This window comes from Camelus bactrianus, chromosome 13, assembly GCF_048773025.1.
Source record: "Camelus bactrianus isolate YW-2024 breed Bactrian camel chromosome 13, ASM4877302v1, whole genome shotgun sequence".
NCBI lineage: Eukaryota > Metazoa > Chordata > Mammalia > Artiodactyla > Camelidae > Camelus > Camelus bactrianus.
The window spans coordinates 72,706,354-72,724,496 of record NC_133551.1 but is presented as its reverse complement, the minus strand read 5'-3'; the positions used below and the strand labels follow the sequence as shown (position 1 = coordinate 72,724,496).

General features: G+C 38.9%; 1 protein-coding gene and 1 non-coding gene across 6 annotated transcripts in view; both read left to right on the top strand.

The window, feature by feature from the left end:
• Positions 1-18,143, top strand: part of KIF1B (kinesin family member 1B) — a 135,564-nt gene that overhangs the window by 87,562 nt on the left and 29,859 nt on the right. For 3 of the 5 annotated variants that reach the window (XM_074377450.1, XM_074377453.1, XM_074377452.1), the window contains 9 exons: positions 2,838-2,931; positions 3,822-3,970; positions 5,335-5,513; positions 6,315-6,452; positions 7,944-8,192; positions 15,529-15,647; positions 16,589-16,674; positions 17,002-17,131; positions 17,298-17,460. In XM_074377450.1, the coding sequence (XP_074233551.1) occupies positions 2,838-2,931; positions 3,822-3,970; positions 5,335-5,513; positions 6,315-6,452; positions 7,944-8,192; positions 15,529-15,647; positions 16,589-16,674; positions 17,002-17,131; positions 17,298-17,460 (1,307 nt within the window). The remainder of the gene's footprint in view (positions 1-2,837; positions 2,932-3,821; positions 3,971-5,334; positions 5,514-6,314; positions 6,453-7,943; positions 8,193-15,528; positions 15,648-16,588; positions 16,675-17,001; positions 17,132-17,297; positions 17,461-18,143) is intronic. The other 2 variants (XM_074377454.1, XM_074377455.1) reach the window with 1 other exon arrangement.
• Positions 5,753-5,858, top strand: LOC123617602 (U6 spliceosomal RNA). Its single transcript, XR_006725775.2, has one exon. It is a non-coding gene; the product is annotated as a U6 spliceosomal RNA (small nuclear RNA).

Sequence of the window (18,143 nt, the reverse complement as noted above, 5' to 3'; positions counted from 1 at the left end):
GACCCTCCCCCAACCTCTTATTTTGAAAAAATAGTACAATGAACCTTTGTATGCCCGTATTTATATACTCTTTCTGAATCATTTGAAAGTAAGTTGCAGATATCATGTCAGTTTACCACTAAATACGTGTGTATCTCCTAAAATCAAGGAGTTTCTTAATAACATTATCCCATCCAAAAATTTAATACTGATTCAATATCACATAATATACAGTCCATTTTTAAGTTTCCTTAATTGTCTAAAAAATATAAATGTTAGAAGTGTGTGTGCCATCTTTTTAGTCCAAGATCCAGTCAAAATTTATTGCATTTGGTTCTGATGTTTCTTTTATCTTTTGTTACACTGGTATTTTTGAAGAGTCTAGGCCACATTCTAATTTGTCTGATTGTTTCTTCAAGATTAGGTTTAAGTTAAACATTTTTGTTAAGAATGCTATAAAGATCCGGAAGGAAAGGGTATAGCTCAGTGGTAGAGCACATGCTTAGCATGCAGGAGGCCCTGGGTTCAATCCCTGGTACCTCTATTGAAAAAGTAAACAAATAAACCTAATTACCTCCCCTCTGTAAAAAGAAAAAAAAAAAGAATGCTATAAAGATTACATTGTGTACTTACACTGCTTCACATCAGTGGACATAAAGTGTCAATTTGTCCTATTACCAGTAATGTTAAAGTTTAATAAACTTAGTTAATGCGATTATTTCCCAGCTCTTTCTCATTAGTATGCACTTCAGATTGTGTGAATATTCTATTTTCCATCTGCCTTTCATGGAATTGTTTTAGCTTTATTAATGATCCTTGCCTGATTAAATTACTATATCTGGGGTTGCAATATAGTGATTTCCTAATTGTCATTCCCTCTGCATTTATTAACTGCCTTTGTTTTGTTTTTTGGTAAAGAAGGGCTTTCCCTTTTTCTCTCCTTTCAGTATCACTGTGGACTCACAGATTCTTTTTATACTCAATGTGCTATATATAGTCTTTTCCCGTTATTGTTATTTTTTGGCCAGTGGGAGTCTTTGCCCCTCTGAAATGATCTCATCAGTCTGAATACTCTGCTTTCTGGGACAAGATATTCTGGGGTCACCTTGTACTTTCCTTCCTCCAAACCTGAAATCAGTCGTTTTCCCAAGGAGCTCCGCCTCCTTTTAGTGGGGAATGGTATTTAGAAACCAAGATGGGGGCTAGGTGTACCTAGAAAATAAACTTTTTAAAAACACTGCCTGTCATTTTGATAGTATGTTACCACTTAAGAGGACTTTCACATATATTTTTAGTGATTCATCATTTGGTCCTTCCTACAGCGCTGTTGGGTAGGCAGGTCAGATACTAAAATCTTCATTTTAAGGAGATGACAAAAGTGAAATGTAGACAGGATTAGCTTTCCCAGAATTATAAGACTAGTAAGAGCAAGATGCCCAAGTCTCCCAAGTCTTTTACCTGCTAGTTTATATTTTTCTCTCCCCTGCCCCCACCCCAGTTCACAGTCTTCCAAAATTGTGTCTAGATGTCTTTAAAAAGCTGTTTTGCTGGCTTTTGGTCACTGCCAGCTCCACTAAAGAGAGAGAGCTTCCTTTGTGAGACTAACTGATAAATGGCTAGAGCTTGGAGAATATTTGCATCCTTCTTAGCATTGCCATTGGGAGTGCCTTTTGTAATGGAGTTTGCTAGGGAAGCTTTCAGTGGTAATGCATGGAATATTTGATTCATGATTTGGAGAGCTCTGTTTGAAAACAGAACGTGGTCATACCTAGACTCTCTGTCTCATGATCAACATCTTGTAACCGAGCCATTCCCAAAGAAGCAAGAAACCCAATAGCGTACCTTAAAATGCTGTCCTTATGCTGTGATTTGGTATTTTATTATGTGAAGGTCTCTTTTGTTCACTTGTTTTATTTTCCAAAAATGCATACTTTTTTTTCATTAACACGCCAAGAAACCTTTTTGAACATTTTCCCCCTAATCTCTCCTTACCATAAAATTTTAATACCTCAGATATACAGTATATCAGTGTACATACTGTATGTTTATTTGTGCTTTATACATAAAAAGTAATTTTTTTTTATCCCCCAAGAACCATTTTTTTGCCCTCTTAGGAGTGATATCACCCTCATTGAGACTGCATTGAGTAGATGAGAAAGGAAGGATAAATATGATTGTATTATAACAATACATTTTGTATTATAATAGTACATTTTTAAAAAAAGCTTCTTTATTGAATAACTAAAATAACTAAATGCAATATATAGATTATTTTGATCCTAATAGCGCTGTGATCTTTTGGTTACCTGAGGTCTAAATTCATCCTACAGCTGCAAAGATAGTAATATTTCATCCATAGGGAGCTTCGGAGTCTATGGTCTGAATTTTTTTCCCATCTAAACAATTAGATAATTAGAACTCTTGGCAATACTGTTGAATTTAATCTTTTCCAGTGTTGTTTTTCTCTGGAATTCTTGGATGTGTAAAGATACTATTTAAATGTATTTTAACATTTAGGAACACATGCATTTTTTTTCCTTCAAAACCCCTCTTTCCTCTACCACATCCCCAAATAAAGAACTCTTGAGTCTGAGGGAGTAGAAAGAGAGACTGCAGTTAAATTCCTCAGAACACAAGATTTTTTAAAACCATTTACCCATTACAGACTGTCTTGCATGCTGTACAGTTTTTTTCGAAAGCATTTTTCTGTATGTCTTTCTTTTTATTGTTTCCTGACTCTGCCTTCTCTTTTCTTTGTCTTTTGCTTTCTCTACTTTGCCCAAGTTCCTTTCATTTCTCTTTTCCTTCCCTCTTATTTCCTCTCTCCCCTACATGTTATCTCCTTTCTTTTCATTCAGGACTATGAGAGTAAATTGCAGGCCTTGCAGAAGCAGGTGGAGACCCGATCCCTGGCTGCAGAAACAACTGAAGAGGAAGAGGAGGAGGAAGAAGGTGAAATCTAGAGACTGAAACTTTCCTGTGTATATGTTTTGGATCTGTATTGTCAAATTAATCATTTTTATCTGTGATCAAAGCTGGATTTGATCATAGTTGATCAGCCTTACCATTTATTGACATTTTATTGAGCCAATTTAAAGCTGATTTAAAAGATGCTCAATGCTGAGAGTCCAGGCTATATTCTAGGAGGTGGGAGTGGGGCTTTCCTTAGAACACAAGCTCTCTGAGTGTAGTCTTCATACAAATCTCTTGGGCAATTTATGTAAACTGTCTTATATTACTGTACATATGAAGTTCATATATGTGTTGCAAGTAAATATAGAGCTTATTTGCTAAGATACTCTTGTTTTATTTGCTGGCTTATGGCTTATGTCAGGGATTTCCCGGTGAGGGCTTTGGAATATATCAGCATACATTAAAGCTATTTCTGGCAGATTACTAATCACATTGCTTATCATTTCTATCTTAAGTTTTCCGGAATTTCTTAGTTGAATTAGGATTTTAATTGTTGCCTCACAGTGTAGTATGAACATTCATCACATTTCATTTCACTGCCCAAACTCTCAGTAATCTCAAGGCTTCAAATTAACTTTAAAGGAACTCTTAATTTATGTACTAAATTCTTTATTTTTAAATATCTAGGGTGAAATATGGCTTTCTTTTTCCTGTACTAAAAAGAAAAGTAAATATATCTGAAGTTGTACAATGTACTAGGAGTTTTTCTTTGTTATAAGCCACACATTAGAGTTGTATCTTTAAAAAAACAAAAGAATGGAGAAAGACTGGAAAATACCTTAATTTGGTGAAAGAGAGGAGGTAGAGGAGAGATGTAATTTCCACATAGAACGAGATCACCATTAAATACAACTTGTTTGCTCTTTCAGTTCCTTGGACACAGCAGGAATTTGAGCTGGCCCAGTGGGCCTTCCGGAAATGGAAGTCTCACCAGTTTACCTCATTAAGGGACTTACTCTGGGGCAATGCTGTTTACCTGAAGGAGGCCAACGCCATCAGTGTGGAATTAAAGAAGAAGGTACGAAGGGTGTGGAAACATGGGCCATCTGGAGGCGAAGCTGAGCCTGATGGGGTTTGTGGTCCTCATATTGAGCTTATTTTTCCCTCTAGTGAATTCAGCAGCTTTTTGCCATGAAATAGCTTTATTTATGCATTCATTCCATATATGTGCCTGGGACGTAGTAGGTACTAATTAAATATTTGTCACATGAAGTTTTTAAAATAGCATGTTTTCTAGCTTATTTTACAAATGAGGAGACTGTAAGCTAGAGGAACATATTAGTAGAAAACTACTTATCTTGGGTTTCTGAAGATCTCAATTCGCTTTTAGTTTTCTGCCATTGAGTTTACACCTCTAAGTCCTGTGTACCCTCTCCTCTTCTAGGGTTTGACAGGCAGTTTTGTGTAGTGGACAAGCACATGCACTCTGTATCCAGGCAGCTATGTTCCAGTCTCTGCTCTCATAGTTGTTTGACCCTAATAGCCCTGTGCCTCCACTCCCTCATCTACAAAATAGGCTTGGCAGCAGCGCCTGCCACCCAGGGGTTTTGTGAGGGATGAGAGAGTGAACACATGTAAAGTGCTGAAGTAGTGCCTATATATGGTGATTACTATTACCAAAACATCACACGCATCCTAGATTCATTCTTCTCTATGTCCCACTGTGTAATGGTCTCCTGACTTCTAAGATCATGAGGGGCACAGGGGAAGGGGTGAAATATTGCGAATTAGGTGGGGACACAGACTGCCTGACTTTGGGAAAAATCATCTTCTCCTAGGGCTATATCTGGTTCTGTAAAATGGGAATAAGATGTCTTCTTCATTTATAATCTTGGTACCTCATCTCATTTTGTGATATTTTCCTCTTCAAGTACACTACATGATGGCAGGGACTGTGTCTTTTCTCTTACCTAGCATTTCATTAATAGTTGGTAAAAAAAAAAATAGAGAGTGGTACCAAGCTATAAATGACATGATGAATGCAAAGCATTTACCCTATAACACTTTAAAGAGTAGTAATTATAACCATCTGAATTTAAAGTGGAAGACCTTAACACGTGGCCACCCTCCCTCATTAGTGAGAGTCTAGAGATGCATTCCTTTGTCCACCTTTTGTTCTCTACGGAAGTCTTCATTCAGTCAACCAAAATAGATTTATTGAGATTTTAGTTTGTGTGAAAACACTGTGCCAGGCTAGGTAAACAAAGTCTGTAAATAGCTAAATGATTTAATAGGCAAGTGGCTGTTTTTTTCATATAATCACAAACTGTTGAGCACATACTACTATTTGACCTCTTCCCCATTGGGCATCATCATATTGTCTGAAGCTTACTTGCTGAAAACAAAAAGGCCATTTGTCGATGGTTTCTTCTTTCCACTCAGGTACAGTTTCAGTTTGTTCTGCTGACTGACACATTGTACTCCCCTTTGCCTCCTGAACTACTTCCCACTGAGATGGAAAAAACTCATGAAGACAGGCCTTTCCCTCGTACGGTGGTGGCAGTAGAAGTCCAGGATCTGAAGAACGGAGCAACACATTATTGGTCTTTGGAGAAACTGAAGTATGAAAATGATATACTTACAGCCAATTGTTTTATTTAGGAAATAATAATGAATTGCTCGAGTGGGCTCCCTCAGACTCTCCTCTCTGTGATGTCACTGTTGCTTGCTTTTCTGTATTTCTGAATGCTGTTGCTGGCCAGTGATAATTGCTATACATCCGTTTTCTTCTCAGTGAATGAATCCTACTCTGAACACCTTTGTCACTTGTAGATGTTTAAATTTAAATTTACCCTCCATAATGCTCACTTGGTAGCACATAAACTAAAATTGGAATGATACAGAGAAGATTAGGGTGGCCTCTGTGCAAGGATGACACGCAGATTTGTGGGGGGAAAATTAAATTAATTAACCCACCATAGATGCGCTTACATTTTAACTGTTCTAATTTTATGATATCTATTTCTGTCTTGGATCTAGTAATTATTCATCTTTTCTGTCCTGGATCTCATGATGATGAATAGTAAATAGGAAAGTTACAATGTAGCCTTTACATTTAGTACAATGAGGTATTTTCTGTTTCAGCATATTTGAGATACCATACACCATTGAACTGCATTTCTCCTATAACTCAGTAGAGGAGAGGTTGGGTGGCCACTCTGGACTTTTGATGGCTTGTCTCTAGACTTAGACACTTTGAATCCTGAGTATTTTGGTTTCTGTACTTTTGACCTACATTCTTTTTTAATATCATTAGTTGGTGGGAGCAGCTTTTTAAAATCCTGCATGAAGGATAGTTCCAAAATGAAGTTTTGATGTGGGCTTGTGATACTAACCCAGTGCACTTTGTGTTCATGACACAGGCAGAGGCTGGACTTGATGCGAGAGATGTATGACAGGGCAGGTGAGATGGCCTCCAGTGCCCAGGATGAGAGTGAAGCCACCATGACTGGCAGTGATCCGTTTTATGATCGGTTCCATTGGTTCAAACTTGTAGGAAGGTATGTGATGATTTTATTGATGTCTTCTTTTTAAAGAATGAATGGTTTTATTTTAATTGTTTAAAACCTCAGCAGATAATACAGAAAGTTAAAAGAAAAAATATGAAGAAACGCCACTTATAATTTTTTTTGAGGAGGGGAGGAAATAATTAAGTTTGTATTAATTTTTTTTAGTGAAGGTGCTGGGGACTGAACCCAGGACCTCGTGCGTGCTGGGCAGGCACTGTACCACTAGGCTATTTTCTCCCACCTGCACCCCATTTATAATTTTATCCACTCATAGACAGCCACTGTGTCATTTGGTATGTTTCCCTTCAGTTTTATCTAATGTGCATATTTGTTTGAAGTCTCAGGACTTTGAATTAGAATAACTGACAGTCTTCCCTGCCTCTCAAGTCATTCGCGAAATGTCTTACAGTTGACCAAAATAGATTTAAAAGAAAACCTATGTCTATATTCTGCATAGTTTAGTTATTTTATGTTTTTTTCCCTGGTTGGGGGAGGTAATTATGTTTGTTTGTTTATTTATTTATTCTTAGAGGAGGTGCTGGGAATTGAACCCAGGACCTCACACATGCTAAGCATGAGCCCTACGACTTGAGCTGTACCCTCCCCCATCCTGCAGTTTAAAATCACAATATGACTTACAACTTACACAAATACAGTCTCTCCATGATCTGATATGTCGTCACTTTATTTTTTAAAGCAATTCGTCTCACTTTTGTCTTTGCCAAGAGTGAATTAATCGCACACCTTAGTAGTCCACCTGAGCCTCCTTGTGTATTCTTTATTTTCAACATTAATGAAAACAAATAGTGCCTCCGTGAGTCCATATTGAGTCACGTTCTTAGAGGATTAGAATCTTAAAAGCACAGAAATGTAAGTTTTCCCCTTAATGATTTCAGAATTTCAGTTTTTTTTTTAATTGCGAAAACTTTCTGACAGTTTTAAAGGAATAGGGTTAAAAGGAGGAGCTGAAGTCATAGTATTTTGTAGAAATGAAGTTAAGTCTTTTCCACTCTGCTCTGATGACAGAATGTTTCTAAAGAGGTGAGTTGGCCAAACACGTCTCACCCAAGCGAGGCAGTACCTGCTTTGCCATGTGCCATTTCATCCATTTCGTCTTCTGCTCTGAGATGACATGGGAATTGGAATAAAGATTTAACCTTATTATTCACCTGATACTGAGTGGCTCCTTAGAGACCTGGCTGCTGATCTGTTTTGTGAACTGGGGAATGTAAATGTTTAACCGCATGGTGTTTACCTGGGATATTCTACTCACGTATTTCCTTTTCTTATTTGAAGGATCAGTCCTTGTTCCCTTTCACCTGAACTAGATGATTTGTGCTTATTTTATCCTGTTGCTTTTCCATTTGCTTGTATTGTTTTGATTCCCCAGTGGGTTCTGTCCTGTGGCATCTATAGCTTCCTATTTAACCAACTATTCCTCTCTCCTTGGCTGTGTCAATCGGCGTCTTGCCTGGTGTCTAGCTCCCCCATTTTCCACGGCTGTGTGAATGAGCGCCTTGCTGACCGCACACCCTCCCCCACTTTTTCCACGGCCGATTCCGACATCACTGAGCTGGCTGACGAGCAGCAAGATGAGATGGAGGATTTTGATGATGAGGCGTTCGTGGATGACACCGGCTCTGACGCAGGGACGGAGGAGGGATCAGATCTCTTCAGTGACGGGCATGACCCGTTTTACGACCGATCCCCATGGTTCATTTTAGTGGGAAGGTTGGTGAGGTTAAAGTGAGAAAGGCAAAAAGGGACCAGCTCTTGCTCTAAAGAGGCTCCTTGTGCAATTTTGGACAATTTTGCTTTAGCCAGTTCAATTCATGGCATGCTGATCTGGCTAGAGAGAGCTCTCAGGCAGCGTTTGTGAGGTACCTGGCCTTCTTGGTTCAGCATATGGCACCATGTGAAGACTCTCCGTGGAGGATCCCTTGTCTTAAATTGCCCAGTAGTTTTGTTCTGAAGGAGGAAACCCCAGAGGAGAAAGTAATTAAAGCTAAGAGTCAAGTGTTACAGGGTGGGCTCGAAGAATTTTACTGTGGTCCAGTGTTTCCTCATTGTAGGAATGTGAGTGAGGAACCATTGGGATAACATGAGAAGGAAAGCGGAGCAGGTCCAGGGTCAGGCTGGAGGATTCGTGGCATCAGCAGGGGTCAGGAGGACAAAAGTGGAATCAAGAATAGAGTTAAGTTATCTCCTGCTCAGTCTGTGGGTCCAAAAAAGAATCAGGAATGGGAAGTTTCCTCTGTCTAAGTAAAAGGGGTGCCTTTCTTTGGCCATGTTCATAGATCTTTGGCTTCTGCTGAAATTTTACCTATAGGCATTATAATGATGAATCTTGTAAAATTATCTGTTGACACCATCAACAATGGATATTTGTTCAGTGCTCCATGAAACTGCTTTGTGTTAAGTTTAATTTACCAGACTGAGGCATTGTCTCTGGCCCCATCTGTCAGTGATGCAGAACTCTGACGCACATGTTCCTGACACTGGGGTCTTTGTCTACATCCAGTCTTCATGCTGAAGTAATTTTAATTACCAGTTCAACAGTGCAGCACTTACTGGATTAACAAGAAAGTATGTCTAGGTTTTAAGGTGTTAAATTTACTTTGAATAGTGCATTAGAACCACATATTGTTGAACCCTTTAAAAATAAGGAAAATTACATCAATGTTAATGGTTAAGCACCAGTTACCTAAAAATTAAAGTGCAGTTAGTCTCCTGACCCAGTAGGGACATAAGTTCTAAAAACTTAGCTCATAGTATGGTGTTGGTTACCTCGTGAGAACTAAATAAACAACGCAGAAAATGATCACTTTTATGGGAAGGGGGAAAAGAAAAGCTTTTTGATAGAAATTAAAGCCTCAGTTATGACTATGGGTTGTAAGATTAGACAGTCTCGGGGTTTTACAACAATGAAGGGGCATTTATTCAGTATTTCTGTGAATAAACATAAAGGGATTATACTACCATGAACATTGTCTGGTGTATTGCCAGAAATAGATAGATGCTTACAATTTCAGAGAAGCTGGTTTTATTAAAATTAAGAAAGGTAGTTCTGTGTGCAAATAATGGGACCATAATGCTTTCCTAATTGTATGGCTGTGTGTGTCCTTCAGCCATTTCCTTTGTCTTCTAAGAGGGTGAGAAGCTGGAACCAAGTTTCTACCCATTAACTGCTTAGTCCTGGTGTCAGTGGTGCTTCTAATGCTGCTCACTTTTGTTGTACATCATGGCGCGTGAGGACCAGGCAGCTTCTTCCTGCGTGACATGGTGGGAAGAACACTGACCAAACTTACGATGAGCAGCTCAATCGGAGGCCTTTTAGGTTCTTAAGTGTAAAATGAAGACTTAGGTAGGCAAAAAAAGAAAGAGCCTTAGAGATACCTGTTACCTTTCAGAGTCTGTCATCCACACTAGCAAAATGAAGAGTTCTACTCAGAAGCATTTGTATGAAAAACTTAAAAGTCAGAATCCCTCTTAATGTGGAAATTCATTGCCTTAAAATAATATGTATTATTTTCTCTCTAGTTGTATTCATTTTAATCATATCAGATTAAAGTGTAGATATAAAGCAATCAACTCTACTTTGATTTTCAAATAAAATAGTTGTGGAGCTGTGGCTCAAGAAATGACCTTAATATTTCTTTGGGTTCCCAGGTTTTAAAACTGACTTTGCTTTGCAAGAAAAGTGTTAGGAGAGGAGGTGAAGTCATGGCAATTTAGAGTGAAGGATAAGTCTTTTATTTTCACCCTCGACTGCATTTCTTACCTAACAATTTAATGCAGCGTCACCCAGTTATGTACTGGTCATTCTCTGTGTAAGAGGAGTAGCTTCTTTGCTGTTCTTGTGATACATGGAATTGGATTTCCCCTATTGGCACTTGACTGCAAACACTTATAAAATTTTCCAGTTTTTTGTGAAATTCCTTTTGTAGGATTCATGGCCTTGGCTGCCTCTGGTGAATTTTTACATGCAAACTAAAAGAGCTTGTCCCTTTAGCTGTTCTCTGTGGCATGCTGGGATGTTATGATCATCCGTCATAATTTGGGATGAAACGTGAAGTGTGTAAGCTAGTCTTCTGGGTTAAAAGTCTCCTAAGTACCTGAACTGATACTCTTTCTGTAACTAGAATCATAATTATGCTGACTTTTATTACCTTTATGTTGACAGAATTTGTTTCCCTTTTTATGTAACGTCACAGAACTTTATGCTAATATGTCCTTTACATCTTCCCTTCTCTCATTCCTGTTCTCCTTCAGTCTGCTAGGTCAAGGTACAAGGACTCTCAAGAATGACGAGTAATTATAAAAATGCCAGTTTCAAAAACCTTGGAACTTTTATACAGCTCAAATAATTGATTTTGGGCCAAAGCCTATGTTCTAACAGTAGGACGAGGAGCTGTCTATTGACTGTGCAGTTGTGTAGTCACAGTGCCGATGCCCACACCACTGCCGTAGAATTCTAGAATTCTCTCATCTAGAAAGGGAGACCACAGAAATCCTCTCTATTCTTCCACTTACGGAGTAGCCACTGCCATGGGCAGAAAGGGGATGCTCATCTTTAATTTGCACTCACACAGGTGTAATTAAAAACAGGGGTTCTTGTTTTGAATAGCTATTTTTAAGTATAAAAATACTCTACAAATTAAATATAGTTAGGAATCTAAACATGTTCTATTATAGTTAATACCCATCATGAATGTGGCTTTGAAAAATCAACCTAATATAAAGTTGAATGGCTTTACTTCTCTACCTCTGGTTTAACCCATTTTTCTGGAAAATCTTCCACTTCTACTTAGAGGACAAATCAGTTTCTCATGCACTTATATACACAGATGTTCAATCACTCACCAGATATTTACAGAGTGTATTTATTCAATAAATATACCAGGCCCTCTGCAGACAATGGCTAGCAAAACCAGACATCGTTCCTGCCCTCAGGGGTTTACAGTCTGGTGGGTGAAACAGACAGTCTCATAAACGTAAATCGTAGGAATGATGGAATCGTGTGTTACTGAGGTCATAAAACATTGGGGGGACCTGTCATTTGAGAGTGGTGTTTGGGATAAGACCTGAAGAAGTGAAATCAGAGGCAGGAGGTGGGTAGTAGAGTTCAGAGAGGAGCAGATGGGACGAGTGTGCGCGATGGCTCTTTAATGGCCTGGACATTAAAAGTGAGCAAGTCTGGCTGGAGGGCTGTTAGGACATGAAGGTGGTCTGTTTGTGTGCTGATTTTGGAAGTGAAATTATCCATTTGGTACCTTATGCCAAATTTGTAGTCTTTAAACTCTGTCACAGTACTTGATGTTTGAGAGTCTTCTTTGTAATCCTTTCTAGATTTTTCATTTTTGAATTTTTGTACAACGTATTTTTACCCTTGTATTTTTTAGCATTGCCCTCCCCCACCTTTGGAGCAGACTGAAAGGGAAATAGACGTCATCTGATCTGATTCAGTGTTCACTTGCAATTATTTTTATTGTACTTTCATATTTCATTTATGCTCTTAAAGTTTTATTAACATTTGTTTTTCTTTAGTGTATTTTGTCTATTTACGGAATTGTTTTCATTACTTTGAGTTGAAACCCCAAGAATCCACTCCATGTTCCTTTTCTTTGTTTTAAAGTAGATTCAGAGCAGGAAAAGAAGCAGACATGCATACAGGCATACCTCGGAGATATTGCAGGTTCATTGCCAGATTGCTGCAATAAAAGCAAATATCACTATAAAGCAAGTCACCCAGGTTTTTTGTTGTTGTTGTTGTTTTTCCAAGTGCATATAAAAGTTATGTTTATATTACATTATGGTTTATTAAATGTGCGAAGCATTATGTCTGAAAAAACAGTGTACATGCCTTTAATTAAAAAATACTTCATTGCTTAAAAAAAATGCTGGCCATCATCTGCGCCTTCAGTGAATTGTAATCTTTTTGCTGGTGGAGGGTCTTGTCTTGATGTTGATGGCTGCTGAGTGATCAGGGCGTAAGTTGCTGATGGTTGGAGTGGCTGTGGCAGTTTCTTAAAATAAGACAGCAGTAAAGTTAGCCACATCGATTGATTCTTCTCACGGATGAATTCTCTGTAGCATGCAGTGCTGTTTGATAGCATTTTACCCAAAGTAGAACTTTCAAAATTGGAGTCAGTGCTCTCATACTCTGTTGCTGCCTTACCAGCTACATTAATGTAGTATTCTAAATCCTTTGTTGTCGTTTCAGCAGTCTTCCCAGCATCTTTACTGGGAGTAGGTTCCATCTCAAGGAACCACTTTCTTTGCTCATCCGTAAAAAGCAACTCTTCACCCATGAAAGTTTTGTTATGAGATTATAGCAATTCAGTCACATCTTCAGGCTCCACTTCTAATTCTAGCTCTCTTGCTATTTCTACCACATCTGCAGTTTCTTCCTCCACTGAAGTCTTGAATTCATCAAAGTCACCCATGAGGGTTGGAGTCAGCTTCTTCCAGACTCCTGGTAATATTGATATTTAGACCTCTTCCCATGAACCACAGATGTTCCTAATGACATCTAGAGTAGTGACTCCTTTCCAGAAGGTTCTCAATTTACTCTGCCCAGATCCATCAGAGGAGTCACTATCTCTGTCAGCTGTAGCCTTACAAAATGAATTTTTTAAATGGTAAGCCTTGAAAGTCAGATTTACTCTTTGATCAGAATGGGTGTTGTGTTAGTGGGCATGAAAATATTCATCTCCAGCAGAGCTCTTGGGTGACCAGGTGCATTGTCAGTGAACAGTAATATTTTTAAAGGAAAATCTTTTTTTTTTTTCTGAGCAGTAGGCTCAACAGTGGGTTTAAAATATTCAGTAAACCATGTTGTAAATAGATACATTGTTATCCAGGCTTTATTGTTTCATTTATAGAGCATAGGCAGAGTAGATCCAGCATAATTCTTAAGGGCCCTAGGATTTTCAAAATGGCAAATGAACATTGTCTCCTACTTAAAGTCACTGGCTGCGTTAGTTCCTAACAAGAGTGTCAGCCTTTCCTTTCATGCCTTGAAGCCAGACGCTGACCTTTCTCTGGCTATAAGAGTCCTAGAAGGCATCTTCTTCCAATAGAAGGCTGTTTTGTCTACATTGAAAATCTGTTGTTTAGAGTAGCCACCTTCATGAATTATCTAAGCTCTATCCTTCTGGATAATTTGCTGCACTCTCTACATCAGCACTTGCTTTCCCCCTTGCACTTTCATGTTATACAGGTGGCTTCTTTCCTTAAATCTCATGAACCAGCCTCTGCTAACTTCAAACTCTTCTTCTGCAGCTTCCTCACTTCTCTTGGCCTTCATAGATTGAAGAGACTTGGGGCCTTACTCTGGATTAGGCTTTGGCTTAAGGGAATATTGTGGTTGGTTTGATCTTCTGTCCAGACCACTAACACTTTCTCCATGTCTGCAATAAGGCTTTTTTGCTTTCTTAGATCATTTATGTATTCACTGGAGTAGCACTCTTAACTTTTTTCAAGAAATTTTCCTTTGCATTCACTACTTGGCTGTTCGGCACAACTTGGCTGTCCTAGCTTTTGGCCTATCTCTGCTTTCAATATATGTTTCTCACTAAGCTTATTCATTTCTAGCTTTTCGGTTAAGGTGAGAGATATGAGACTCTTCCTTTCACTTAAACACTTACAGGCCATTGTAGGATTATTAATTTGCCTAATTTCAGTATTTCTGTGTCTCAGGGAAGAGGGAGGCTGCAGGAGAGGGAGAGAGATGGGGGAAATGGCCTCTTGGTGAAGTTGTCAGAACACACAGCAGTATTTTTTGATTAAGTTCACTGTCTTGTATGGATGTGATTTGTGGTACTTCAAAACAGTTATAATGTAATATCACAGATCACCATAAAAATAATAATAACGAAAAAGTTTGAAGTATTATGAGAATTACCAAAATGTGACACAGAGACGTGGAATGAGCAGATGGTGTTGGAAAAGTGGCACCTTGCTGGGGACAGGATTGCCACAAACCAATTTGTAAAAAATGCAATGTCTGCATAAAAGCGCAAGAGAGCGAAGCACCATAAAACGAGGTATGCCTGTATGTGTCATGTTCAGTTAAGGTTGACTTCTTGATGCAAATGTTTGCTCTTTGTCCTGTCTGTGCTCAAAGATCAGCACATACCAAGTGGGAAGACAAGAGTAACAGTAGGAACTAGATTCTGTTTCCCATCCACTAATTGGAATGAACACCCAAGCTTTGTCATCACCAGTTTTTATTGCTTTAAAAAAAATCAATAGCTACAAAATAATGAAAGAAGGAAAAGAGAACTAGTGTGGTATAACTTTGCTAGTTCATTTGAAATAGAAAATGTTAGGTCTTACCTTGTGTATATGCATTTCTGAGTTATGTTTTGGACTCTAGGAGCAAAAGCAATCCTTTAGGGATCAGCTGTCTTCTTCTCCCTTGCCTTTTTTTTATCTTGATGCCCATCCAGAGTTCCCAAAAGTTCCTAACTCAGAAAGTTCTGGCTTTGTAGCCTCTCTGCATGTGTGTGTCAGTCACGGTGCCTGAAGATCATAGTCATTTCTTAGAGTAAAAATAAAGACCCATAATGTTGTGACATGAAGTCTGTTTAGAGTTATTAACTCTATCTCAGTCACATTTCTCTGACTTTTTTTTTTTTTTTTTTGTCTCCTGATTTCTGTTTTGTCTGTTGGGCAAAACAAAACCTTTTTGTAATTAGTTACGTTAAAAGGTCAGAGTTTAAGGGGCTCCCATTTCCCCATCCTTAGTAGTATTTATAGAGCAGTATCTTGAAAGTCTACTTCCAACTGTTACTCTTCTATGTACAGTAGTAATTTCTATAGGAAGTAATTTGGTATAAGTTGGTCTTCTCAAGTGCCTTACCGAGCATTTGCATTTGTTTATATATTATTTGTGCTGAAAAAGCCATTGGAGGCAGCCTGAGAGTACAGAACAGAGAGGCAACCTTAAGACAGGGCCCAGAAGCCAGCTCACAGTTTCATGAAGGTATTCTCGGTAAATCTGAAAGCCACCTTCTCTGTCTGTGGGATGCTCAGATGTTTGTCTCCTGGTTTCTGTCTCTAGGGCATTTGTTTACCTGAGCAACCTGCTGTACCCCGTGCCCCTGATTCACAGGGTGGCCATTGTCAGTGAGAAGGGTGAAGTGCGGGGATTTCTGCGTGTGGCTGTACAGGCCATTGCAGGTAGGTGACCCTTTTCTGAAATGAGAGCTGTGGATTCTTTGTCTAGAGACAAAGCAGGCCAGTTCAGTTACACACTACAGTACAAACTGTGGTGCGTTTGTCTGTCTTGAAGAAAGCCTTTGTGCTTCCTTTCTAGCTGTTGTTCCCAAGTATCATAAACAGATTCTGTTTGGCTCAAGCTACTGCTCTTTTGAAATGATGGGGTAAAAGGATTTCCTTTAACATGAGGAACAACTCTTAGACTAACTTTATAAAAGTCATTTGCACTTTAAATAATGTATCATAACTGCTTCAGAAGATGTTTTCTTGCCTGATTTTCTCTCAGGATGCTTCTGCTAGACATTTCTTTTCTTTGGCTGCTGTTTTGTAATGTATGGGTCAAGATTTTGATCCTTTACAGTTTTCCATGATCCAGCCTACATTCTGAGGAAAGATTGTGGCTGTTCCCTGTAACTTTTCTGTTTTAATTTCCAAACGCTACGCTATATTTAGTGACCTTTCAGCTTTTCCTCATGGAAATGAGTGACAGTCACCAATGTTGAGTTTATGGGGGTCTCCACAAGTACAATCTAATATTTTCAAATATTTGTTGAGTATTATTGAATATAATCTTGCCAAGTAAAGGGCTCAGTATTTCTAATTAAGACATTTGAACAATATCAAGAATAAAACTGATTCTTTGGTAACTAATTTTATTTGAGCTAAGGAGGTTGGTAAATTTGCTTGAAGAGTTGGAAGCAGCCTGTTTGATTTTACTGCTTTGGTCTCATTCTCTCTTTCTTATGCAAAAGACTTGTTCTTTAGTGTCTCCTCTTGTATTAATTTTGAGAACCTTAAGGCTCCTCTAATTTGCTGTTTATTTTGCAATCCAGTAAGAGACAGTCCGCCTTGGTCCCACATTTGGTCTCATTCCGTTCTTGCTTATTTCCTTTTCTACTTAGGGGATGAAGAAGCTCCTGATTATGGCTCTGGAATCCGACAGTCAGGAACAGCTAAAATATCTTTTGATAATGAGTGCTTTAATCAGGTGAGAAACTTTCCAGGAAGAGGATAACCTTGTGGAAGGAGAAAGAAATAGACAGGCTTATAAGAAGAACACTCAGCACTGGGGAGCGGTTCCACCTAGAACTAAACACAGGCTTGTTTAGGAGACTCTGGGACATAGCTAACGATTACTGAGGTGAGGGTAAAGGCCCTGCACTTGTATTGTATTGCATTGCCTTTTCTCAGGCAGCTCTTAGTCCACATAATTTTTCAGTCACTGTTATTTTTGGGGCAAATAAACATAGGGAAACTGGGGGAAAATATGTTGTCTTACTATTTTATTATTTACTTTCTCTTGCCTTGTTTTCAGAGTGACTTTTCTTCGGTTGCAATGACTCGTTCTGGTTTATCCTTGGAGGAGCTGAGGATTGTGGAAGGGCAGGGTCAGAGTTCTGAGGTCATCACTCCTCCAGAAGAAATCAATCGAATGAATGACTTGGGTGTGTAATCAGAGTTCATTATGATTGAGGATGTTTTTAAAGAGGGGAAAGGACCGTTTTCAAGGGAGACAGTTGCTTTTATCAACTAGGAAAGACATTCTCTCCTCTTTGAAAGGTGCTTTGTGCATTATTTGAACCATATCTGTGTTCATTTGACCCCCTTTAGATTTGAAGTCAAGTACTTTGTTGGATGGTAAGATGGTAATGGAAGGATTTTCTGAAGAGATTGGCAACCACCTGAAACTGGGCAGTGCCTTCACTTTCCGTGTAACAGTGTTGCAGGCCAGTGGGATCCTCCCAGAGTATGCAGACATCTTCTGTCAGTTCAAGTAAGCTGTCCCTGTGCTCTGCCTCCCTACCTGTTCACCCAGATGGTGTCTTTTGTGCACTGGAGAGTGCTCTTACCCTTGGAGATGGTACCCTCTCAAGAGAGAAGCAACTACCAATCACTGAAACAGAACGCTTCCTTCAGTCCGGATGGGAGTGAGACCTGGAAACCTGCAGTGGAATGAAACAGTTCGTTGTGGGAAGGAGTGTGGCCACACGTCTTGCTAGAAGGTTCTGTTGTAGACTGTCCTCATCTGCCAGGAGTTTAGGACCTGATCCAGATAAGCCTAATTTGTTAGTCTTTTTATGTTCCTCGTGCTGAAATGTCTTATTAATAAACAAGTCTGAAAGCAATGAATTATCTAGCTGCCAATTATGCCTATTTAATACTTGGAAAAGGGAAATTTTAAGTCATTTAAAGAACAGAATTCTATATCAACTGAAAAAAAGCTAGTAAGTATTAAAGATGAGACAGGTTTCCTTTCTCATCCACTAATAAGCATTTTCTGTCCTGTAACCCTCTGGAAGTCTATGCTATAGGCACTTTCCTCTCAAGACCTCTAAAAACATTTTTCGTGGAGAGTCTTAATACTTCCAAACATCAGTGTATCTTTTCAGTACTTGGAACAGGCTGCAGTGGGAGAGAATGAAGTCTGAGCTACCCGACTCCTAAAGCCCAAGGTTT